The sequence below is a fragment of the Apis cerana genome, linkage group LG8, assembly GCF_029169275.1.
Source record: "Apis cerana isolate GH-2021 linkage group LG8, AcerK_1.0, whole genome shotgun sequence".
Lineage (NCBI taxonomy): Eukaryota > Metazoa > Arthropoda > Insecta > Hymenoptera > Apidae > Apis > Apis cerana.
Window position 1 is genome coordinate 6,579,851 of NC_083859.1, and position 27,161 is coordinate 6,607,011.

Consider the following 27,161-nt stretch of genomic DNA (forward strand, 5'->3'; position numbering starts at 1 on the left):
GGAAAGGGAAGAAATATTTTAGTAATATTGACTGATTTTATCACTTAAAATAAATTAATAATCATTATCGAAAATTAAAAAAAGAAAAAGACAAAAGTGATATTAAAATTCGTCTTCGAATATCGAAGTTCTATTAATTTGGAATGTGAAGAAGAGAGGGAGGTCGTTCGTGCCAAATTTCGAAAAGAATAAATACGTTGTCGTTATTTACAGGAATTTATCTACTTAGGCTTAAGCTTGTTATTAAGTGATATGATCAATTTTAAAATACGCATTCTCTCTTGATATCATATTCGTACCTTCTCGTTACTTTTTTAAAGAAGGAAAGAAGGGATATTAAGGATATTAACGACCATGTGAAAAACAGCTAATGCTTGTCCACACTTTGCTTCCTGCAGAAATTCAATGTAAACGAAGAGAGAAGAAATATTTAATGAATTATAAAAAAACTGGTTGGATCGAAGGTGGGGGGGAGGCGGGGGGGAAGAGAAATAAAATTAAAAAAATAAAAAAAAACCAATATAATGTAAGTCTGTGATTGATTTGAAAATAATATCAACGAAGTTTTACCATATCAACAAATAGTCATATCAATAATTTATCATATCCATATACATAGACTCAGGTTAAACTAAAAAAAAAAACAAAAAAGTGGTAGAAAAAGGAATAACAAGAATAGTGCAATGTAGAGAAGAAAAGAAAATATAAAAAAAATAGAAGAAAGAAAATCAAAAAAAAAAAAGAAAAAAAAAAGAAAAACCTCCAGCGTAAAAAAAAAAGACATAGAGAAGTCTACATTTAATCGGTATACTCTCCCACCTTTGACAGTCGTAATTCGACAAAAACGAAGGAATCACATATCATGGTTGCACATTCCATATATTTGTGAGAAGTGCGATTAGAATGGCACAAAGAACGTTTTAATACTTAGTGAAATAAAGAAGAAATGAAGAAAATAAAACATATGATATCGAGAATGATAGATTTATTGTTGCGACAGCTCGTTTATTATTAATGTTCAGACTCCAAAGTCGTTTAACCGGCTACGAATCTGTACTCGTGAAAAAAATGAAAAAAAAAACTGCGAATTATACAATCTTGATTCTTGACGATAAATTTTTTTCTCTACAATCACATTCTCTCTCCAGTTCCTGTCCTGGCCATTTTCTTTCGTTACATCGTCATAAATATTATTTCATTTTTGTTATTTATATACAATTTTTATTACATACATTCAGATTTATTTTTTAAAAAAATTCAAATATATTTTCACTATTTTCTTTTATTTTCAGAATGATAGATTTCATTTCAGATTTTATTTCAATTATTCATTATTTATTATTTCTAATTTTTTATCAATTTTTTATTATTTTAATTTTGTTACATCGCTCAAAGATCGAATCGTATAAAAATATTAAAAGAATTTTAGAAAAATGAAAATTTTTAAAATATTAAAAATCAACATTAAAAATTTCAATTTCTATACATGCTTTGAAATTTAATTAATAGAATAAAAAAAATAAAGGGCTGTATCGAGATTAAAATCATAGTATTTTGAATCGGTTGCTAAGGGATGATTTTATGCACCGTGTATAAAAGCCAGAAGGTATTTTTACCTTGGAGAATGAGACGTTTCATTACTACCCATGTCCAAAGAAGTGTCAGTAGATCTACTTAGAAAGTCGCAGAAGCCAGAAGTGATCCGGTAGGAGTGGCGGAAGAGAACAAACATTGGCGGGCCAATCGTGAAGAAAGGGTGGTCCTATGGATGTTTATCTTGTTGTTCCTTCGGAGGGATGCTGGAATCACTGCAAACTCCGATAACGTGTAAGTACATGATGCAGAGCCAATCGCGTGATACCATGGAAAAATCCAAATGTTGCTGAAGATTAGAACGAAAATTCTTTCAGCTCGCTTCCCATTCAGTCGTTCATCAACAATTGTCCTGTTTCCAGTTAATTTTCCATTTATTATATTCTATGTTCTGTTAGATAGATTGAAATAAATAAATCTGTGAATCGTTATCATCATTATTATAGTGGATGATTAATAAAAAAAAAGAACAAATATTTTTTGTGTCAGTAAAATTTTATTTATTTATTTATTCTTTTTATCGTTTCATTTATTGTTGGTGAATTAAAAGAAATAAAAATGTTGACCACTATTAATATTTTATTAATCAGAAAGATTTATTTTTTGTATCAATAAAATTGGAATGTTAGATAAATTAAAATGAATGAATCTGTGAATCATTGTTAGTGAATGATTATGTTGCGTGGAAAGAGTAAAAAAGTGGAGAATGAAGAGACAGAAGGTGAGCTGAAACAGAGGAGACCGAAGTGTGCTCGGTGTAGGAATCATGGTTTGATTTCTTGGTTGAGGGGACACAAAAGAGAGTGTCGTTATAGAGAATGTCTTTGTCCGAAGTGTTCTTTGATTGCAGAAAGACAGAGAGTGATGGCTGCACAGGTAATATTTTTCTTCGATTTTAACTTACAATAAAAATTTAAACATTTCATTTTGTCAATTGATTATATTTTGTTGTATTTTCTGTGATTTTGAAGACTTTTCAATGTTTTGAAAAATTGAATATTTCACGCACGCATTTATTAAAACGATAAAATTGTAATCATTCTAATTCCAGTGTTGTTTAAATAATTTTTTAATATATATTAACGATAATTAATGAACTTTTACTTTAGATAGAAATAAAAAAAAAGGTCAACATTGTTACCTTCAACATTTAATAAAATTAATCATCCTTTAATAATTTTTCATATAGCCAAAATGCTATTAAAATATTCTTTTGCAAGAAAAAAAAGAAAGAAAACAGAAGGAAGTGACAAAGAGATATTTAGTTTCTATTGTACTTGTACCACTCGATCTCCTTTTTCTCTAATAGGAGAAAGAAAGTCGATCAAAATGGGAAAGAAGAGGAATTAAATCCATTAACGCTTGGTATTGCGTTTCATTTCTGTTTGCATAGGCATTATGACACTCGATACTTCATCCATCCTCTAGCTCGATGGTAACATTACTATCAGATTCTCAAACAAACCTGCGTGAAATGCAGAAAATATTGGCTTCTGAATCAAGTTTAAATTCCATCAATCAACCGTTAATTTGTTTGATTTCTTTTACATTAATGATCATTATTTTTACAATTATATGTACTTGAAAAATATTCGGTTTCAAAGACAATTAAAGATTTAAGACGATCAAATATTTAAGTAATTTTAAAATTAACTTGGGATCTTTGGAAGTGATATTCTTGGTTATTTCATCTTCTTTAAGTATTTAAGTATTTAAATAATAATTCTTTAAGTATTTAAGTATTTAAATAATAAAAATTATTAGAATATTTTAATTTTTATCATTGAATTTATATTAAATAATTAATATTATATTAAATAATTCTTTTGGAAAAATGAAATGATCTTGAAAATATATTAAAATTCTTCTGAAATATTTGAAATACAAATTTTTAAAAATTATTATTTTTTTTATTAAACGTTCTAAATTTTAAACATTATTGAAATTTATTATAATTATTCAAAATTAATTTAAAACAATTTATAATTTTATGGCAAAATAAAAAATATCTTTCAAAATAGGATACGATTTGGTATCCTCTTGGATTCTTAGTTACTTCATCTTCGTTTTAGAAGAAGCATAAAATCTAAAAGAGGGACACTCTGTCAGACTTCCTCAATAACTCTGACAATGTGAAACAATATAGTGGGTGGTCCGGCCGGGAATAACACGTGCCAAATGGTCCCATATGTATCTCTATTGACATTGGGTGTTAAGAAAACACATATGCAGTATCAGCTAAGCGGTTGGTCCATTTATAAATTGGACGCAGAGTCATGATCTGATCTGACTTCATTTTTCATTGTGAATGACAATTTCTATATTTCTGTGTTATATTTATTATAATTAATTGCATTAAATCAATTACGAAAAGGTGGCTCTTAAGAGACAACAGGCAGCAGAAGATGCTATTGCTCTAAAAATGGCTAAAGTCGCAACTGGTCAGAAGCTTAGTCGATTACCTCCGGGAAAAATATTTGGTATGGCAGTAACCGATCCAAAATCAGTTGGGGATAATAACAAACAGGAAAATCCTCCTTCAAAAGAGGATTTAGGAGATGAAGACTCGAAAAAAGACGATTCTTTAAACGATCAATGTCTCAATTCATCAGTATGTAATCACATAATAACTTAATATAAAATTTTATACAATATAAAATTGTAAATCAGTATAATAAATTACTTAAACAAAAATTTCAAAAATAAAATAATTGAAGTGCTATTGTCATTTATAAATTAAAATTACAGTGCGATTAATCGATGTAATGTCAACGATATTGAGATATAACATCTAATTGATCAATATTCTTTCTACAGGTGATTAAGGAGAGTACACCAAAGAACAAAAACCAAGTATTCAATGTGAACAATAGAGAGGAAACAAAAGAAAGCAGTGTGTCTCAAACTTCAGTGGAAACACTAGCTCGCCTCTTTCCCAACACAAAGCTCTCAGTACTACAATTAGTGTTGCAAAGATGTGGTCAAGATCTATTGAAAGCTATCGAATATTTTGCTAGTGACAGTTTTGGAATCAATTCGACGACCTATACTTCAGCTTTTCAGCCTCCTCAAAGCCTTAACGAGACCAGGTCTAACGAACAAATTGCTGGTACTATGTTGGCTCCAATTTATTCCAGTCTTTCAAGAAATTTCTATGGAGATGGCTATTGTTTCTTAAATATCGTCCCTGAACAATTCCCTAACAGTATAGTAGATGCAACACCTTGTACCGCATTGCCAATCAAAAATAGTGGACATGAACAAGAAGGAGTAGCTTTAAATGTTCAATACAATAATTATTTCAATTCAGGAACGCAACAACAGCTCAGAGATCATGTGTATACTCAAGTTACAGATCATCTTTCTCCAAGACCTAGTTTCCTTCATTTACCATCGGTATTATCAGGAATTCCCTGTGTGCAACCTAATTGCTCTCAATGTATCTACAAATTTCCCTGAATTGTTGGAAAATATTTATTCCTTATAGTAATATTTATTGAACGCTTTTATGGAAGAATACATATATTTCAAAACATTATTAATGTATATCGTGTCTGAATTTCTACCTAATGAATATTTGCATGGTACGGTATCGATATCAGGAGAATTTCCGTGATTGACAGTCCTTGATCTTCAAAGTTTAGTGTAATCATTGGGTTAAGTGAACCGTGTTCTTGATACGCATCGCTTGTCTCAATACCACCCTTGTCTCTCTATGAATTGAACTTTGATCGTGAAGCGTGAAAAAACTTGTTAGAATACATGTACTTTTTTTAAGTTGAAAAGATTTTGTATGTGATCACGATTTGTTTTGACTTAAATACTAACTGGTCTTTAATTAAACTGTTTTCTTTATAAAATAATTATAAATAATCATGTTATTTAATGTCATTTAATGTAAGAAATCATAAGCATTTTTATGATATACAAAATTATTATTTTGTAATCAAAAAAAATCGTTTTTAACAAAAAAAAAAACTTGACAATATAACAATTTAATTTATTACCGATACCTTGTATACTATTTTTTAATTGTTTTATATTGTTACTTATTTTATATTTTATAAGTAACTTTATTTTATAAAGTTATTTATTGGTAAACGAGGGTTTAAAGTGACGTAAATAGCTAAGTTATTTATATGTTATTTACAACACAACAAAAAAGAGAAGAGTTTATAAAAGAGTTATTTTGTTAGTATTTCTTAGTTTTTTTCAAAAATTGATAGAAAGTTTCTCATTGCAGCTATCGCGTAACTGCTAATCTAATAAGGTGGCAGTAATGGAGTTAAGAAGGTTCAATTGGCTGTTCAAACAGTACCAGCAGATCAATTGTCGATGCCCGGAAGCGATTTACTTTGGCTCTGGTTTTTAGGGAGGTAAAACAGGTTAACCCCGTAGGGAATTCCCCTATCCATCGTGCAACGAATTATAACAAACTTGACGCCATGTAGAGAATACGTTTTGATTTTTCTTTCATTTATTCTGAAATAGATAGAAGGAAAAGACAAACATTGAGATTCAACTGCCATATAAGGATCATTTTTTTATTTGATTCTTTAATAAACATATTACGGCATATACCGTGAATATAACATTTTCTTTTCTTTTTTTTTTTCTTATGTTATTTCATTTTTGGTACATATATACATTTGATTTTCTCACTAATAGACTCTAAATACAATGCTGCCGCCTTAATATTGCGACAATAATTTCATTTTTGGATATAATAATTTATCGATGAAGATGCTGTTCTATTATCATCATGACGATATTACAATAAAGATAATTATATTTGTAATGATCATTAATATTATATAACTACTTTTGAATCTACTGCGAGAGAATCATTCTGTACGTTATGAATAGATCAAATATGTTTTTTTTTATGCTCTATGTTTAAGAATAATACTTATTTGCTTAATAATAGGCACATCAGTTTATGCTAGAGCAATCGATATCATATTAAAGTTCCTCTATGTGAATGTTATATAAGAATATTAATCTTACAATTCAGAATATTTTGTAAAAATATTGAATCAAAAGATTAATAATGTTACGCATATAAACTATTTTTGTTATATATTCCAGTTTCTCGAATATATCTCTAGTTTATTTTAGAAGAACAAGAATTATTGCCAAATTCTCATAATTAGATTTTTCGAATAAGGATACATATTAATTTTCGTATTTTTTTGAATTACATGTTAATTTGCTCAATAGTATATACAATGTTTTATTTTATAATCTTTCAACGAAAATTGTGCACCCAAATCAATGATAACTTGCATTCCTCTTAAAATCGAAGATGTGGTTTGTTTTTAATCATGTGTCTGTAATAATTAAATAAAAATAATTGAATTATTATGTAATTATATGAATAATTGTATGAATAGACTTATCAAGATAACATACTTATCAAGATGTTCCCAGAATACCATTAATGCTGCTCGATCCAAATGTCTTTTTGTCCTACTTAATTCAATCACTGTTACTGCCCAACGTGCTACATTTGCGTCTAATCTCATTTCATCGTATTTTAGATGAAATGCACAAACTAAAATACATAGAATAAAAATTATTATCGTTTACTTAATGTAAACATTTCATTTATATAAAAAAAATTACACAATTACTTTTTGAAAAAATTTCAACAGGGTTGCCATCAAAAGGCCATCCTTTAAATTGCCAAGCAGGACCCATTACAAATACCGCGACGACTCTTTCCCAATCTGCGTTTGTAAGTTTTTGTGGATTATCTACTACTCTATATGGTACAGTGAGTCCTCCTTCTTTTCTACGTTGCAAAAGGACCTCATTCTCTCGTTTACAGCCCTGTGCACGTTTTTCTTCATTACTAACATATTTTAGATCTTGTAATATATCTTTTGCATTATACATTGTGATGAGTGATGTGTTTGCACTTGGAATGATAATAATAGGAGTTCTGCTAGGCCGTTTATTTTGCGCTGCTTGTTGTGGAGTAAGTTTAGCAGCGGAAGTTGGCAGCAGACCAGAATTAGGAGTTGCAGAAGGATTACTTGGTGGTTTTCTAACTGCTGGATTGGTACCTTCTGTTACAGACTTTAGAGTCATACCATGATATGTACCCATAGTATCGATTTTGAATCCTTCTGTTTCCTCTTTTTGTCTGATAAATCTTTCTTGATCATAACGATTGTAAACTGCTGGCTGTGGTAAAGGACGCATTGGTGTGGAGCGTGGAGTAACCATTGGTGTAGGTGCAGTGGGACCTTTTTGTCTACCTTCTTCGCGAGCTTTGATACTCTGAAGAATTGCAAATATATTTTTTGCAAATATTTTTCCACTACTTTGTAAAATAGTCGCACGTGTTCTCCATTGTCTTTCCCTAGAAACTATATCTTTTGTATCATCAACATCCATCAATATAACACGTAAATCAGATCCCATTCCAATATCATCATTTTCTTTAATTGTAGTACGTTTTTTAGCTAAACGTTTAGCCTTAATAGCTGCAATTTTTTCTACAGACATAGCCTCAGAGAGAGATTTAATATTGTCTACTGTGACTGAAGCTTCTTTTGGGGCATCCAGTCTAGCAGCAAGTTGTTCCTTAACTTTTTGAACATGTGTGTCCTCAAAACGAGGTTTTTTAGAAGAACCACTTTCCAATCCATCTTCAGCTGTTCTTTTAACTTGAGTAGGGATTTCTAAAGGAGCAGATTTATCTATGGCGGCTGATGTAGCAGTTTCACCATTGAGATAAGCCAATAAATCTTTTCTATCTGGTCGTCGAACAACTGGTATGTTCTCTGCAGCAGCTTGTCGCACATATACAGGATGTGTAAGTTGTACATGTTTTAGTAAAAAGAGAAGGCACTCAAGAGTATAATATTCCTTTGGTGTTCCTTCTTTACCAGATCTACAATAAATTACATAGTGTACTTAATCATTTGTTAAATATCTTTTATAATTAAAAAATATTAATTTAAAAAAAAAGAATGTCACATTAAGAGTATGTTTTATTTTTACTCATGTAACCAAAAAGAAACAAAACACTCGCATAAACGAAGACACTGTAACAAACGAGACAAAAAATGATTTTCTTTTTAGTTTCTAGAATTCAAGAATTGTAGAAATAAGTGATAAGTTTTAAAAAGATGCTAATAATATTTTTTAAACTTTATTATTTTATTGATGATAAAAGAATTATATAGAAGATTGACTAATGGTGGAACCTGTTCGAGGTTACAGCTGTCGCAATTCAATTTTTAAAAAACTTAACCTATACTTACCCATAAGTCAAATAGTTAGTTTTAACATTTTTCGGCCAGGAGAATTCACCGAAAATAATTTGATTTTCACGTTCAATTATTTCTTTTTTATTAACATTATATTGTCTGAGCAAGCTTAGCGGATCCGCCATGATTATAAACTACTACCCCACCTTCGGGTAATATGATAAACCAAAAAATAAATTACCATACACACGGTGCATCATTCGTACACGTCAATTTTGGAATGTATATATCGATTGTGTATCACTACTAACATTAAACGTCATTTATAATATTTCGGTAACAATTTGGTAAAAATATAGTTTCAGAATATTTTCAATCCATTCTTAAAAAAACATATTTATATCAGAAAATACTTTTGAGCCAAAAGTGTCATTTTTAAAGTGCATTGCGATTATATCTTTATTGACGCTTGGAATAACGATAAGGAATTAACTGTTGTGCCAAATACTCTTCGAAATCTTTATCAGTAAGGTATTTTAATTGAATTTGTTCGCTTTAGTTTTGATTATTATTTACTTATTGTGAACATCGATGCTAATTACTAAAGAAGAACAATGAGCTACCCGGAAAAACAGGATAATATAACAAAAGATGAATGGGTTGCCAAGCTGGAAGAAAATTCTTATACACAACGTGTCTCTATGAACAATTTAATTATGAATTATTTAGTTACAGGTTAGTTTTTCTAAATAAAAATATTTTAACCTATATATTTTAATTAAGTAATTTTATTATAGAGGGATTCAAAGAAGCTGCAGAAAAATTTCAACAAGAATCTGGAGTGGAACCAACAGTGGATTTAAGTTCTTTGGATGATAGAATTCGAATTAGAGAAGCAATTCAAAATGGTCGTATTCAGGAAGCAACAGATCTAGTGAATCAGTTACATCCAGAATTATTGGATAATGACAGATATCTTTATTTCCACCTGCAACAATTGCATTTGATTGAATTGATTCGTACAGGAAAAATAGAGGAAGCTTTGCAATTTGCTCAAGACAGATTAAGTGAAGCTGGAGAATCAGATGATGTAATTTTATGTGAATTGGAGCGAACCTTAGCATTATTGGCTTTTGATGAACCTCATAAAAGTCCATATAGTGACTTACTTCATCCAACTCATAGGCAAAAGGTATAATTACAAATATTATAAATATTACATGTTTATAATATTTACATTTTACTTTTAATTGATTACAAAAATAATTTTATATATAAATTTATATTAAATTTGTAAAATTTCATTTTATTTTTCTTTATTCTTTGTATTTTGTTTTTATATATGAATTATTTTTTCAAAAAATTAGATAGCAAGTGAATTAAATGCAGCTATATTGAAGATGGAGCATAAAGAATCAACTAGTCCACGATTAAATAATTTGTTGAAAATGATACTTTGGGCACAAGATGAATTGGAAAAGAAAAAAGTGAAATATCCAAAAATGACTGATTTAGGTAGTGCTACTATTGAAAATCCAAAATAATTTTAAATCAGATAAAATATGGAACAACATGAATATATTTATTAGTATGTGCACACGCAAGAATATGAATGCGGTTGAATCATATGGATAATTAACATATGAATAGGATTTAGAGAAGGAATAGACTTGAGTATTTTAATATACTCCTGTTCAAATTAGTAATAATTATTTTCTATAAGAATCATATATTTATAAATTTTGATGATATATATATTATAATAGATGCAAATTAAGAGAGAGGAATGCACTGATTACAACAATTACGCAAGTTTTTAACATTGCAAACTGAGGTTATCGTTATAATTCTCTCCATGCGCATTACACCATCGACATGATAAAAAAAGTACAAGTTACCAGCTTGCAAAGAAGTTCATCGATATTTTTTAAATACAAATATGTCAAGAAATGGACCATTTTAATTAATATCTGTGCAATATATAATAGATGAGTCATCGTCGCGAAAGTAATTTTAACATTGATTATAATTTGATTATAAATATATTATACTATGTTATATTACAGTAGAATGGTTAAGTATCGATAGTGTTTATTATAAAAAATAGAGAAATATAGTAATACATTACTAATAGTTTAGGAATAATATATGTAATAATTATTCAATGTGTATAAAAATTTATATTTGGTACTATCGATGTAGTAAAAAAAAAAAAAAAAAACATGAACAAGCATTTTAGGAATTTTTGAATATATATTCCTCTCTCGGGTCGTGTTTATATCGCATTCGATTTTTATAAAAATGTAAGGAATATTAAATAATATTTGTCATGTACAATTTTTTTCATTTGAAAATTACCAACCAAACATATATTCCATTGCTTTTGAGACTAAACCTGTAGATTTTTGTGGGACATTTTCTGGTGATCTTACTGATTGAGAGCTAAGATTTTGATTATAACCAACTGCCAATGGTCTTGCACTTTGTATTCTAATTGGCGTGCGTGGTGTACTATATTCTGGTGATTTACTAAGTCGTCCTATATTACAAAAAGATTTAATACTTCCATTCATTTTTGAACAATTTCTTTCTTTATCGCATCGCAATATAACACCTTCGTCTGTACAAGAAATTACGCCGATCATTATAGATCCAGATACTATATTTCCATTACATGCAAGTGCCCTTTGTGCTTCTAGTTCTGAAGCACATTTTAAATGTATCCAATTGCTTTGTGAATGTGGTGGAGGATGTTTATCTACTATACGAACTCTGCTCGAAATATGAGCCAAAACATTATTCATATCACTAGGAGGAAAACCAAAAACAGTCACCCATTGTAAAAGACCTTGTGATTCAGATGTATTAGGATTCAATCCACTATCATTGAATATAGAACTATGCAAAAGTCTTGGTTGATTATATGATATACTTTGATTTGGTGTTGATAAACTGCATTGATTAGATGTAGTTTTTAAACTTTCTACAGTATCAAATAATTCTACTGTTGGAGGTCCACCAGAATGACTTTCTGTGACTATTTGTGATGTATTAGGAGTATTGGCACCTCTGAATACTGCTTTCTGGCGATTAGTACGATAATCTGGAGTACCATAATTAGATAATGGAGATGTAAGTCCACTATGTCCGATATGCAATTGTTTTGGAGTATCTTGAGGACTTGTCAAATTAATTTTAGCAGGCTAAAAATTAAAAATAATTATTTATTATATTGTATATATATTATGTAAATTTTTATAATAAATTTTACTTACTGTAGTAGTATCACCTAAAAGAAAACTTGGAAGATATGCAGAAGTTCCTGGACTTCCAGGACTTTGCATAGGACTTCCAGCAGGTGATCCTAATGTCATGGGCTCCATCTGAATAAAAAAATAGTACTCTATTAAATATTTGGTTAAAATTTTGTTTCTCTTGATATGGATAATTAATTTATATATCAATTATAAATATTAATATTGTAAGTATAATTTAATAATTTTAATATTTTAATAATTTAATTTATATATTCATATTATAATATAATATAATATTTATATTATTCATTTTAATATTTATTTTAAAGAGATTATTTTATTTTAAAGATTTTATTTAATATTTTATTTAATATTAATTTTGATTTTTGTTGAGGTTATACATTCGAAATTTATAAATACATGCATATAAAATATAAATTGTTTAAAATTAAATATGTATTTTTTTGCTACATACTATTTTTACTTAAAAAATTCTGCAAATTTCTAATGCAAAATATATAAATACTTAAATATTTAAAGTTATTAACACATCTAATAGATATTTAAATAACGAACAATATTTGATTTCCACCAATAGATGTCTCTCTATGGTAAAAAAACGTAAAAAATTATTTGAATTATTTATATGATAATGTTTATTTTTATATTTTACAAAAAATTTATAATAAAAAAAACAAAGAATTTATATATTATAGATTATAATTATATCTATAATTATTATATCTAATTATTACATATAATATATATTAAAATAATACAAAAATTTTTTATTCTTTTACGTATTCTGCATTTTTAAATTTAATACAAATTAAAATTTTGATTTCATTTAATTATTCTATTATTGATCGATTTATAACTTATGTTGATATTTTCTAATTGTCAGTACATTTTGTCACTATAAAGCTATTATTGTGCCATTGCATTATCTATAAATAATAAATTATATTTTTATCTTATTTTTTTAACATAATGCAAGCACAGTGATCTTTGTTTTAGATTTATGAATATTAATATTAATATTTCAATTTTTGCATGCTGAATAAGAAAATGCATCAATTAGCTTTCTAGATCAAGCTTTCTAGACCTGTGGCATATGGTATTATTTTTTTCTCAAAAATCAGCGTAACAGTTTGTCACAATGGCTAGTGTGAAGTGTGTAACTTTGATTATGCAGTAAGTAATTTTATTTTTTATTGTTAAATTTATTAATTAGTAGATATTAATTCTAACTTTAATTTAATAATTCCGTAAATATTAAGTAATAATGAAATTAATTAGTAATTTCTTTTTCAATCGTTTATTTAATAGAGGTTAATTACTACCGGTAATTTATACGATTTTTTATAAAATTTAAATGTAATCATTATTGAATTAATTATTAAAATTATTAATTATTATGAATTATTTTAATATAATTTTATATTTATTATATAATATAATATTTATTATATTTTATATGCTTGTTTTATGATTTTTATTTGCAAATTATCCAATTGCATTAAAATAATTTTAAAGTAATAATTCATAGTATATATATGTTATGATTTATAATTAATAATTTTTTTATTAATTTTTTTTTTATTAATCTATAACATTTCTCTGGCATAATCATATTAAGAATAAATTGTTTTTTATTTATATTGAAATAAAAACAAATAATAATTTGAAATTATTATTTCATCTTAATATAATTATTTAAAAATATTAGTTTTTTTTTGTATTGATTATTAGCTTATGGTTGGGATAACTTTTTAAGCGGGAAAAGTTTCAATATAAATATTATTCCATAGAAAAGAATGATATTTTATATATCCATATATGTTTTTATTTGATTATTAATGATTTATTATTGTAATTTATAATATAATTATTGAAAATATTAGAAAATATTAAAAATAAAAAAGATTAACAAATTATTTCAGTTTTTAATTTAAAATTTTTATAATAAAATTCCAATTTTTATTATTATTATAATTTATTAGAATCTAATCGTTATTATTAATATTAAAATTAATCAATTTTTTTCTTTTTTTTGAAATAATTATTTCAATTTTTTTCAAAATAATTTTTTCAATAAATTGTATTTTAAATTATAATTTTATGTTTTGCTATAGATATTTCTCTGCCTTCATGATGATTTTTTGTTAGCAGCATAGACGACAAGATTTTTCACATCTAATGGTAAGTTGCATGCTTTTTTATTCTTTCGGTCATTTAATTTCGATTTATATTGTCGAATGAAAAGATTGAATCGATATGCGATATTGATTGTGTACAAACATAACGATATATGAGTTATAACATTTTTTTCTACTGTTTTATTATGTTGTATTATGTATTTTATTTATTGTATTAGATCAAATCACAAAGTTTCTTGTATCGCATTTCTTGTATCAATATTATTTTAAGAAAATGAAAATTTTAAGAAAATTATATCGATAATTAATGTTATATTAAGTAAATAATACAATGAATAATATTAATAATTTGAATATATGTAATCATTTTTTAAATTAAAATATGCAAATAATGTGCTTATATTTATTGGAAGCGTTTCAAGATATCTTCTCTAGTATAAATTTCTGCTTTCAGATATTATAAATGTGCTATATCTGTTTTGCCATTATTTAGGTTAAGTTAGATTTCTAACTGGGATATATTTTTTGAGGTTAATTTGATTAGATTATATTTAACTAAAATAATAATATATGTGTATATATAAATAAATGCTTGGTATAAAAATATTGAATAAATAAAATGTATTTATAATTAAATGTATGCATTAAGAGTAATAATTAAATTAAATTAAATGTAGATAGATAATAGTTTATAATAGATATTTGTTTATATATTGTTATATATTATTTATATAATATTTTTATAATATTTTATAATATTTTATAATATTTTTGAAATTTATTAAATTTATGAGTACAAAGAGGAAAAAAATGAAATGACAAGAATATTATAATATTGAATTTTAATAACGATGAAAATTATGTACATATTTACAGCTTCATTAAACACTTATTTGACAAAGGATTTTGATACATTACTACATAAGAAATACATTTTTAGCTTAGATACTTACACGTTTATATGATGTGATTCTCGCATATGTGATTCTGTTTTTGTTTTTCTTTTTCTTTTGTGCTTAATGACATTTGAAGTAAATGAAATATCATTTAAATAAAAAGAGAAAGAATTAATTTCGTACAAATTCGAAATTTCGCATCGATTTGTATTAAAATTTTTGAATTTTCGCGCGCATAAATATTTGTGATAATATCAATATAGGAATAACATTATATATGTATAAAGGATTCATCAATAAAATTCTTGCAATAAATAACAATAAATATCACTAGCAATATTTTATTAACAATCTTTCTTGTGAAATTGCTTCGTACAGGAAGACAACTCTCACTGATGATCTTCTAATATAAATATAATTTTTTTTTTAAGGATAACCTTATAAAATATCATTGTAAGGATATGAAAAAGATGCTAGATATTTCTTTTTAAAATTTTTTTGTTTAGCAATTTCATAAGAAAAACTAATTTCTTGAAAAAAAATTTGTGATATTTGTAACATTTATCTTTCAAAGATGAATAATTGAATTTCTAGGCTTCGAATTAATTTTATAAATTAAAATTTGTATTAAATTATTATTTGATTTTGTATTAAAACATCGATACAATATACTTTTAACTATAATTTTTTCTCTGCTTAAAAAGATATTTTATTGCGACGCTTTTTTATAATGGCGCATATTTTTACACAGACTTCAATTCCTCATATTTAAACGATTCGCGCGGGAAAATTTGAAACATGATACATTAGTACGATCATTGAATGCAGAAATCTAGATAAAAATATATATTCCTGAAATATCTATTGTAGCTGAGATTATATCATATGAGATATATTATTTGTATCAGTACTGGGTATTTTTTTTTTTATAAATTATTTAAATTTTATGAAGTTAATAATTTTTATCTTTTAAAGTAATTGAAATGAATTTTTACAATAAAAAAATAAATCATTTATCATTTTTAATGATATAAAATTATCTTTAAATTACATTTTCATCATTTCAAATATTTTCAAAAAGAATTTATTAGATGATTAAAATATACAATTTTTATATTAAAATGAAATAATATCAATTTAATCAAAATAATAATTACCCAGCATTGGTTTGTGCAGAAATTGTTTGTGATTGTTTTCTATTGTATTTATTGATACAATAGCAAGGAGATGGAAAAAAATGTATTTTCCATAAAGAATCCCTCTTTTGTCTTCTTTTTTTTTAAATATATATATAAAAAATGATATGCAGTAAAAATAGAAATACCATTATAAAATTGTAGTAAAAATAATATGTATCAATGTATGGGAAAGCAATAAGAACTTTCTTATTCATCTGCTAAAAAGATCTCTGGACGACCTAACATATACACACACACACATACACACACACATATACATATATACATATATATGTGTGTATATGCATATGGAGAGACGGATTTATGCTTCCTTTGATTTTTTTTAAGTCATTTGTTTTCTGTCTTGTTCTCCTCTTTTTTATAATTTTATACTTTCTCTCTCTTTCTTCGATAATTCCATGGATATGTTTTAAATGTGATTTTTTCCTCACATAAGAATACATTTAGAGCCTAAAACATATTTTTATTTGTTAACATTGGCAGATCCACAAATGTATTTTTATTTAAAAAATAAAATCAATTCTCCTTCTTTATCAATTTTTTTTTTTTTTAAATTTATATAAAAAAATATTAATATTTTAAAAAAATTTGCAATTTCTTAAAAATTAATGTCAAAATTAATATCTTCTTTTAATGACAATAAATGAATTAAATTTTATTTATATTGAAATGAAAGAGACATTAAAGATTTTGAAAGAGACATAAGAGACATAAAGATTGATAGATCTACCATTGTTTGTACGTCAATTACGTTCAACCGAACGTTTAATCTCTTATCATGTTTATCGATATGATATTTAATTATGATTATGCGGCTTAAAAATTAATATTTTTTAAATACGATGGGAACAATCTCCTAACGTATTTGTTTTAATCTTAGGAAGCAACGTGAAAAACAATTGTTATTATCGCGCTAGAATGATGCCTGTGATCAGAAAAATGATCATCCGGTTGAATATCGTGGTTGTTTGACTTCCTGAAATGAGAAATAACTTTGTTTAATATACGTACTTTACTGAAATATATATTTCATCATTTCTAATTTTCTCTCTTTGAATGGAAAAATATTTCATGAAGTGAAAAATCTTTATGATATTTTTATTTCAAAGAGTTAAAATGGCAATGAAAAAAGTTAAGGAATCTTTTATCTTTTATTTTATTAAGACATAGAATATTCTATGAATATTGTTATTTAAAAAATTATGTGTGTTTCATATTTGTTGAAAATGTGTATAACTACAAATATTGTTGAAAATTTCAACAAGAAAAAGTTTCTTAATGCAAGTGGAAAAGAAATAGATATTCTTCAGATTTATAGCTTTGCTTCAACATCAAAGAGTTTCTTTGTTAAGTATTACTCGGTTTTCAGTAAGATATTTCGAATATCCAATATCGATAATAGTTTTCTTCTTCAAAGCTATGCTATTTCATTTGAATAGCTTTTTAAATATGTCTGATCTGTCTATTCAACCAATTGAATTATCATCGCTTTATAATAATAGAAATTTATTTTTCTTTAGAAAATATTCTGTTTTCTAAATAATGTAATTGAATTTACATAAAGGATTTTATGTGCAGTTTTGTTGTCCTTAAATATTTCAAATATTTTATATTTAAGTTATAATATTTAAATTAAATGATTAATTTTTTTATATATCTTCATATCCATATAATTTTGTTTTCTTTAATAAATATTCTTCAATAAATGACATTAAATAAATGGTTAAAACATAAATGAAAACATTAAATAAAAATTTAATCCCCTCGATAGAACTTTTCGGTTAGATTAATTATCATTTGGCTCGAAACCGTTGTCCCGTTTTAATCGATGAATTATTTATCGAACGGTCAAGCGTTTAATCACGAGTCAATTAACCTATAATGTAATCAATTTCCCAATTTATTTGCATTTGAAAGTATCCCATTTAATCAGACAGCGGCTAGTAAATTTTGCATAAATCCCGTTTAAACATTCGCTGTTATTGTTACTCGTGAGTAAACGATAATTTTTCAATTTGTATCTAACCAATAAAAATTGCAACGTATTATGAATCACATATTTTATCCATTATGATATTGCATATTTTCATAATAATTCAATTACGAAATTTCAATATTAATTTTAATTTCGTATGACAAAAAACGATAAGAAAACAACGAGAAAAAAATATATATAAAATTATTCGAATCAGCAACCAATTGAGCAACCAATTAAAAGTTCCTAGTTCAAAAGTGAAATTCGAACGATGAGATTCGATATCGAATTATTCGTCGTAAATCGTATATTTCATCTTCGATGTCCCGTTTTTTTTCGCACAATATTCATTCCTGATATTTTTAATTTCGTGCGAAAAAAACGACAAGTGAACAATGAAAGAAAGTACAGAAAAATTCGAAGAAATGTCCAATCGAGCGACCATTAAATATTGTCGGAACTAAACACGGAGAGTGACATCTGGTGGAGATTTCATCAAAATGTTCGTGACTGGGGATTCACCGGGGATTTTACCATTGATTAAATCGTTGCGAGTGTGGCTCTGTGCCCTGGTCTCGCGGCTCTCCATCACGGGGGCTTTCAGGATCCTCTCATCTCCTTCCACACTCTCCTCATTGCTCTGCAGATAGACGGTTGCTATTGTCGCCAAGCACTTCAGCTTCATGTCGCCACGCTTGAAGTGTTTGTTGGCGACGCGAAATTCCAAGCCCAATACCGCGGTTTCCAACCCCTTCTCGTCCACAGCGGTAATGTGTGGTCCCTTCAGGTACTGATTATCGGCCTGAAATATATCGTCGATTATTTTCGTGACGATGAAACGGATGAGATAGTAGTTTGGAAACAATTGCAATTGATTTTTTTTTTTTTTTTTTTTTTGGTTTTTGCAAAGTCACTTACTTGATCACCATTGATGAACCAAGTTAATAAAGCGGCCGGTTTTGAGGGCGCGGATGTACAGTTCATTCGAACGATCTCGCCGACTTGATAGCGCGAACGGCCACCGGTTATTCGTGGCCCTTCGTCAGGAAGAACTGTAACGATAATAATTTTTCTTTCTCACATTTTGATAAATATCTTTTTTTTCAACAATTTAACAACGGATTTGACATCGAGTTATTCGCGCCAAATTTAGACATTAAGAAATGATTCGCACAAATGATATTATATTTAAATAAGTTGCAAATTAAAATTTATTAAATTATGATTGATTATAACTATTCAACGAAATTATTAATAATAAAATTAATAATTAAGATGAGTTTGATAAGTATAGCTTATTAACCAGAACGTGAGATGATTAGAAAAATGTAATAGAGAAAAATTTTGTTTTGTAAAAATAATGCGATTTTTTACACATCGATATATCATTTTTTTTTTAAGCGAACGTTTAACATTTTTTCTTATATATTTTAATTAATGCGTTTTCTTACCTACTACCGTCATGTCTGCATGGTCAGACACGGTTTGAAAGGCTGGAGCCTCGGCAGACACCTCGCATCGATACCTCCCTGAGCTAGTAAGATTCACATTGTTCAAAACCACCGATCTTTCCGTGGAATTATGCGTCTGTAATTAAAGAGGAGGTCATCGATCTTTCAATGAGAAAATCATGGTTAAACTAATACTCACGTTCACATCAACACCAGGAACGCGAAAGGTTTGGACCATTGGCACATCCCTCGGCACATAACGATAAAATTCGTGGCCATCTTTATACCATTTCACCGAGTACAATAGTTCTTTATCCAAATTGAAGTTGCACTGCATACGGACCGTCTCGTTCAGAACGACGTGTTGCGGTATTTGCAGAGCTGTCATTCGAAGGGCCACAATACCTGAAACGATTATCACGAAATTTTTACGAATTATCTTTGAATCAAGTTTTGGAATTAATATTGGGAAAGCCACATCGAATCGAGTTTAAGAATTTAAGACCACAACTTTATACGTATTATGCCCATTATTTGATTTGAAGTTGTCTCTAGTCTCGAGTAACTTGACCTCGAACGGATATCCATTGGAAAATTTACAATCTATAACGGCGTAATGAGCAAAAAATGGAAATATAACGATCTCAAAAATGTCTACGCGAAACTTTGATAATTTCTACGAAGATATTTGATCGAACATTTCGAAGGAAAATTCTACTTGATCTAAGAAACCAATATCGATATAAGAATGAGACCAGAGATAATATTGCATTACTTGTATCCCTATCGATTGAAAGGATTCAATTTCTTTTGAAAATTGATAAAATTGATTTCGAATGATATAAATTTGGTAAAATTGTTCGAAATCATATCGTTTCAAATCGAACGAATAACAGTCAAGTTCACGAGAGTGAAGAAATTTTAAATTGTTTGAATAATAATTCGAAAGATATTAATCTTCAACGCGAAACTGCGATCGAATATACGAAACAAAATTCTTATTGAATTATTATGACTTGGATAAAATTATTCATAATTATATTATAATCGGATCACTTTTGTAATCTAATCCTCTTATACAGTTAACTTCTTAAAATTATCAATGATCGATACATATCGATATTGTACAATTAAAAAAAATATTCTTATTCTCTTGATTAAAAAAGATAGAAAAATTCCGATTATCGAATTGTCTGTAAGACTCGAGATATTATAGAATTTTTAAAGGAATTGGACGACGCGTAATTAACCGAGTTATTTAAAGTTTAAATAATAAAATAAATGTATCGAGAGCGATGTGAAATTTATTTTGATGATTCAACTAAAAGAGAAGAAAATCTCTTCTTTCTTCTCTCTCATTCTGGCATGGTTAAACTTTCTCTCTTCATTCCCTTTCCCTTCACGGACTGAGAGATTATTAGGAATGATAAAGAATAATTAAATTACGTCTTGTCAATGGTGGAATCGTCGAATTTCCGTTTATTCAATGTTGGAAAATTAGCAATTTTGTAGTCGGATACTCGATAAATCATGTTTTCCGCATCCTCCATTCTCCCTTTATATCGATTATATCGATGGAAAATGGACAGAAAGGAATTATTAAGCGTTAGAACGCGTTATCGCGAGTGGGAGTTTCCTCTCATTTTCTATTATTCGTATTTCCTTATTCAACAGTTACTCGCAATGCTTATCAAACCGCTAAACACCACTCGAATCGGTGGTTGCAGTTTTTCCAGTAGTTTTAATTAATTTCTTCGATCCAATCTATTTTTCCTCTTTCTCCTTTTCATCGGTAAAACCCGTTTTTCAACGATCTCATATGTTCATTCATTCGATTATCCCGGTCGGTAATTTTAAAAGAGAAAAAGTGTTCTCGGTCGATAAGGAAATTGACCGAGTTTTGCTAGAGATCTATTGTAGGTCAGACCGGTATAAATTGTAGTATTTTCGGTCGGGTTCCTGTCAGATATGGCTACATTTATTGGAAATGCATCCTTCTATTTGATATGGAATAGGAAGAAATCTTGGTCGATGAACATCAATAATTCTATGTGGTTAAAATAGACTGACGTTCGAAATAGAGGTTGAAAATTATTATATTTACAACTCGAATCGCTTATTGAACTTGTCGTATTCATTTCGAGATTAGAATTATAAAAAATCATGATTTCATTTATTAAGCAATACTTAATCAATCGACAAAATTACAAAATTTAAATGATAAAATAGAATAAATTAAAAGTTTTTTTTCCAAAAAAACTTGAATAGTGGAATTATTATAAAAATATATATGAATATAAATATTCTAGAAATATTTAGAGAAAGGTTTAACAAGTTTCGAATTGTCGAATTGTTTTGAATTTGCATTTACAAATAAAAGATATAAAAAAAAAGCAAGATAATTAAAAAAAAATGAAGAAGAATTTGTTGACCAATCCAATATATAATAGCCGAGTCCCGTGGCATTTAACCGTTAATGAAACATTTACGATCAGGGGAATTGTATCTTTCCATTGGAGAGGGATGGACGCCTAGCGTCACGACGCTGCTGGTCGCACGTGCTCTTGACGGACACGGACACGGTCGATTTAATTAAACGCAATCGGACGAGGGTTGGACGAACCTGTCGAGAGGGGAGGTTAATCAGTAGCCAGATATATACTCAGATTATTTACCGACTGTATTATCGCCTAGTATTACGCGCTTATGCCTCGAATTAAACGCTACACGGCTACTGGCGTTAATTTTCAGCTCGCGTGTAAGGGCCATATTTTTTCCAACTCTTGAATTATCGAATTTTCTGCCACACCACTCGTATTTTAACACGTACGAGGTGTCTCGAAACAAGAGCTTTGCTGCACAAATATGCGTAATTTGCTTAAATTTAAAATAGAGGTTAGAACAAAAGTTTGATTGATAAAAATTATATCTAGTTAATACGTTATTATATATATAATACATGTATGTAAGTTTTATTCAATATGATCAAAAAATAATATTTAAATCGGTGTCAATATTGATCCAATATAGTTCCAAGTTGACTAACTGAGCTCAATCGGTAAGAAACCGTGCTTCCTGATTGACCATCGGTTGATAAAAATTAATCTACTGGATCGATCCATACAAGTAAATTCAATCTTAAATAATTTTCCTTGTCCAATTAGAGTTATCGAATGTAATATTATTTGTACAAATGATTCAGCGATTGAACCGCGAAGATTAATTTTTAATCATACATCAATGTGTACCCTAATGTTTCTTTGTTCCTTTATCAGTCGAGTTTGATCTTAGATTTATCTTAGATTTATATGTTAAATCGAATATTAAATTTATTAGGTTAAGCATAATTTTTATTATTAATTTATATATTTTGTATATTTCGCTATTATTTCATCAGAAATAATACAGTAAATCGAGGACTATACAACATGAATTATTCTATAGAGAGATAGATGTTCTATGCATCGTTGACAGCTTCTTTCTCAAATGGAGTTTCAATTCTAATTGATAATCTTACGACGATTAAACGAGCAAAAAAATGTGACAATTAATACACCTATTCTACAAATCATTGGCTTCTTTCTCAAATGGAGTTTCAATTTCTAAAAATTGATAACTACACGACAGTTAAACGAAACAATTAAAAGATGCGACAATTATCATCGATTCCGTGAATCATCGACTTCTTTCTAAATTGGGTTTCCAATTTTAAGAATTGATGAGAATCATCTCTCTTTCTCAATTAAAGTTTCAATTTTAAGAATTGATGCAGATAATTACACGACGACGTAGACGAGCGAAAAGATTAACAGATACTATTGTATTTCGAAATGTGTATTTTTTATGATTAAAAACATTACGTACAAAAAGGAAAAGAAAAAAACAAAAAACACAAGCGAATTGATAATTATCGAAATTCCTTTATATCAAATATTAGAAAAAATAAAGGAAGAACGAAATGGGGTTGCATCGAGGGTGCGAGAGGATGGCCCGCGTTATATTGTTTTATTCTAGTGGCGGTTCACCAGTGAGTTTTATTGGGAGTTGAGCCAATTAGAGTACTCGAGATAACGACCTATCGTAATACGCTTTCGCGAGGTTGTCGACGATTACGTTGTCGTGCTGGCCCCGTCTTTAAACGAACCGCTTTACGCGCCCGTATATCTGCTCGTTTTCTTGATTAGGAATGGTCCTCGAAGCGATTAACCGGCGCGGCGGTGGTCGCGTGACGACTGGAAAAAGTTGTCCACACTGACGTTTCTTCACTACGCCGGCTAACTCTATCGCTTCGCGCTTCGTGTTTTTCTTTTTTTTTTTTTACAACTCACGAAATATGATACGGAATAATATAGATATTATTTAGAACGACAAGGTTTTTTCACCCTTCGATTTTAAATCTAATAAAATTTGAATTATAAAGGATTTAGATTTAGGAAAATTCGTACTAGTTTTGATTTTTAGGTTAGGTTTAACATGTACAAGCTTTTAAAAATAACGGAGAATTATTGTATTTGATATTTCGACAATGATTTATGACACGAAAAAAGTGCACAAGGTGCTGATTAGTAAATTTAAAAATATGTACACGATATTTGAAATTTATCGTATATGTAAAAAAAAAAAAAAATATTTTAATATTCAAAGATTTTTGAACGATATATATTTATTAGATTAGGTTGGTTAAGTTGAATTTAATCAAGATATGATTCATTTTAATTGAAATTTAATTATAAATTTGGGATTACATTCGGGTTTGGATATGTGCACTTCGAGCTTGAACTTAATTCAGATGTGGCTCACGTTAATTCAAACTTAAATTTGATTAGGTTTAGATTAGATGAAATATATATTACCGGAATTCATGATTAAACTTAACCTCGACACTTGTTTTATTTATTAATTCAAAGAATTTAGACAAGAATTGCATTGCACGTGATATTTGAAACGCGTAAGATTTCAATTACGTGAAAATATTTTTCACAAAAATATTAATTAACCTTAATACCGATATACGTTTAATTTCAAAAATTTAACCATAAATTCGAGTTCGCTCAAGGCTCGCAATGTTGAAAAACTCGATCGAAAATCCTTTTTCTGAGGGCGGCTTTCACTCAAAATTGGAATTCATCCACTTTACCCTTTATCTTGCTGGACTTTCGCGTCCCGGAAATCCTATTTCTATCCTCTACAAAGCGGATCCCATCTAAATGTCTGTTGGTTACCGTATTACCGCCATTCTCTCGCGGAAGTTCGCGCACCGTGTAACCAAGGAAACTTCTATCCCGCTCTTTTGAATGGCACATGGTGAACCGATGCGCTCGCCCGTCCAGAATACACTTTCAATTCTCATTTGCTCGTTTAACGTGCTGCCAACTTTTAATAAACGTGGCAAAGGCGAAAAGTAAAAACTAAAAACGAGTTCAAACACTATCTGTTCTATACAAGAAGCAATACAAATTCCTCATTAAATCTCCTTTTCAAATTCGTTTCAATTATTTAAATCCAATCTTCAAATCAGATCCATAGCTGTTCTGATTATTTAAAATTAGCTCGTGAAAATAAAGAAACCCATCACGATATCCATTTAATCGGAGATCGATGGGTGACGGATACAATTGTCCCCTCCCTCCTCAGATCTCCACGTGGGTCAAGGAAGATCGACGCGTCTAGGATATTGGAATTACGCAAATTACACACGGTGCATGCGGAAATCGATGTGGTTTCGGATGCCAAAGGCCCATTGGCCGTCGTGCAAACATCCAAACAATACGAACAATACCCCATGGAATCGTGTATCAAATATTGACTGGCGATATCTTTGATCGACGATTAATCACACGATCGATCATCGGTGTCGAATGTTCATTCTTAAAAGGAATCCGAATCCTACGGCAAACACGTTCTTACTATTAAGAGAAAGGATAGAAACTTCACCAGAAATACCATTTTATCGCGAAGAAAACAGAAAAAAAAAGAAAAAAAAACTTTCTTCTCCTTCTCCTTCTTCTTCTTCTTCGTCCATCGTCCATATATAACACCAAATCCTCCTACCTGAATGCAGCATGAACGCAGAGATCGCGATGATACTGGACAACGGGGTCCTGCGATTCACCGGGAACGGCATCCTCTCTGACGATCCCATGGACCCGTGGATCGTTCCAAGATCTTGTCACTGTTCGCCCATTCTCTGTCTTTTTTCAACACTGCACACGCACACGGAAGACGGAAATCGATCCCTCACCCTCTCCAATTGTCCATCCACACCAGGTCACGACGATGGTAAGCGACAACGACGACGAACGGGGAACGACGCGCGATAGACACGTCGACCGGGACCCGGGACACGAGCGACCTTCGGGGATGGTCAGCAGGTGTCGGAGCGGCACATTATTTTCCACGTTCCGCGCGGACTAATTGAAAATCTATACGGGGCAGAGAGGCAGTCGCTACTGCGGCATCGGTACACACCAGCAGGAGGAGAACCAGGAGGAGGTGCTGGTGTGTTGCTGCTGGTGCCGCTGCTGCTACCACTGATGCTCCCTTGCTGGTGGTGGTGGTGGCGGCGGCGGTGGTGGTGCCGCTGCTAGTCGTCGCGAGAGAGATGGTCGGTAAGCGTGGGTCGGTGGGCGGGTTGGTGGGGGAAGGAGAGAGGAGCGGCCGGGAGCAGAACAGCGAAGAAAGACGAAGGTAGCCGAGGGAGCGACACGAAGCGACCGAGACGGGGCGAGTGGAGTAGTTTTGAGTGCGCGTGCGCAGTTATCCGAGTCGATGATCGCTGCAAAATTCTCCGTCTTGCTCTGACGTTGCGCGAGCCTCACTGCTCGCGTTCCCTGCGTTGCGTGTGTGCAGGCGCTAACGAAATTGGGGGGAAATACGCTACGCTCCGGGCAACTCGCTCCCGGCGACTCTTCCGCCAGGAATTATGCGGATTTTTGCTGCCAGTTGATTGTTTCCCTTCGCTCCTTTTTTTTCTCCCTCTTCTCCTGCGTTGTCGTTCAATCTGTATCTATATATATATATATATATATATACTCGATTGGTGCACGGAGTGGGGAGATCGATCAAGGATAGTTGAAGAAGGTTGGTCCAATTTAACCGGTAACCCTCGATGATTCTGTCTCTGATTCTGGGTTATTATGAGATAAATGGGGTTGAAGCGATCTTAACGTAAGAATATAATATATTTCTAACGAGGGAAACGCTGTCTGAAAGGATCGTTCAAGTGAAGAAAGGGAAGAGGGGTTAAGACTCACGAGATTTAAAATAAGGGATAATTTTTTTGAATCTTTTCTTACGTTTATCCAAAGTTTCAAGATACAGGGAAGATACCTAAATTTCGTTGTACAAGAATTTGATATATCGCCCGATTTGTAACTTTAATCGAGAATAAGATTAAAAGAGTAGGTGATAG

At 29.5% G+C, this 27,161-nt stretch overlaps 5 protein-coding genes across 6 annotated transcripts; 2 read left to right on the plus strand and 3 right to left on the minus strand.

Moving 5' to 3' along the window:
- Positions 1-1,867: 1,867 nt before the first annotated feature.
- LOC108001724 (doublesex- and mab-3-related transcription factor A2-like) lies at positions 1,868-5,131 on the plus strand. The gene is made up of 3 exons (XM_017062899.3): positions 1,868-2,469; positions 3,968-4,204; positions 4,411-5,131. Exons 1-3 carry the CDS (start codon positions 2,263-2,265, stop codon positions 5,050-5,052), a joined length of 1,086 nt encoding a protein of 361 aa, XP_016918388.1. The 5' UTR covers positions 1,868-2,262; the 3' UTR covers positions 5,053-5,131.
- Positions 5,132-6,110: 979 nt separating this feature from the next.
- Positions 6,111-9,003, minus strand: LOC108001722 (parafibromin). Its single transcript, XM_017062898.3, has 4 exons — positions 8,868-9,003; positions 7,227-8,494; positions 7,006-7,147; positions 6,111-6,923 (listed from the first exon to the last, which is right to left on the minus strand). The coding sequence occupies exons 1-4, from the start codon at positions 8,996-8,998 to the stop codon at positions 6,887-6,889; spliced, it is 1,578 nt and encodes a 525-aa protein (XP_016918387.1). The 5' UTR covers positions 8,999-9,003; the 3' UTR covers positions 6,111-6,886.
- A 423-nt stretch (positions 9,004-9,426) lies between these two features.
- LOC108001726 (glucose-induced degradation protein 8 homolog) lies at positions 9,427-11,150 on the plus strand. Of its 2 annotated transcripts, XM_017062904.3 has the most exons (4): positions 9,427-9,548; positions 9,611-10,005; positions 10,181-10,328; positions 10,580-11,150. In XM_017062904.3, exons 1-4 carry the CDS (start codon positions 9,428-9,430, stop codon positions 10,588-10,590), a joined length of 675 nt encoding a protein of 224 aa, XP_016918393.1. In that variant the 5' UTR covers position 9,427; the 3' UTR covers positions 10,591-11,150. The 2 variants fall into 2 exon arrangements, with proteins under 2 accessions (XP_016918393.1, XP_016918390.1); XM_017062901.3 differs by having other exon boundaries at positions 10,181-11,150.
- Positions 10,758-12,689, minus strand: LOC108001725 (nucleoporin Nup35). The gene is made up of 3 exons (XM_062078398.1): positions 12,546-12,689; positions 12,089-12,196; positions 10,758-12,016 (listed from the first exon to the last, which is right to left on the minus strand). Exons 2-3 carry the CDS (start codon positions 12,194-12,196, stop codon positions 11,168-11,170), a joined length of 957 nt encoding a protein of 318 aa, XP_061934382.1. The 5' UTR covers positions 12,546-12,689; the 3' UTR covers positions 10,758-11,167.
- A 2,365-nt stretch (positions 12,690-15,054) lies between these two features.
- On the minus strand, positions 15,055-26,306 carry LOC108001709 (cell adhesion molecule 2). The gene is made up of 6 exons (XM_017062879.3): positions 25,802-26,306; positions 19,950-20,155; positions 19,751-19,886; positions 19,218-19,351; positions 18,834-19,101; positions 15,055-17,300 (listed from the first exon to the last, which is right to left on the minus strand). Exons 1-6 carry the CDS (start codon positions 25,890-25,892, stop codon positions 17,230-17,232), a joined length of 906 nt encoding a protein of 301 aa, XP_016918368.1. The 5' UTR covers positions 25,893-26,306; the 3' UTR covers positions 15,055-17,229.
- Between the last annotated feature and the right edge of the window lie 855 nt (positions 26,307-27,161).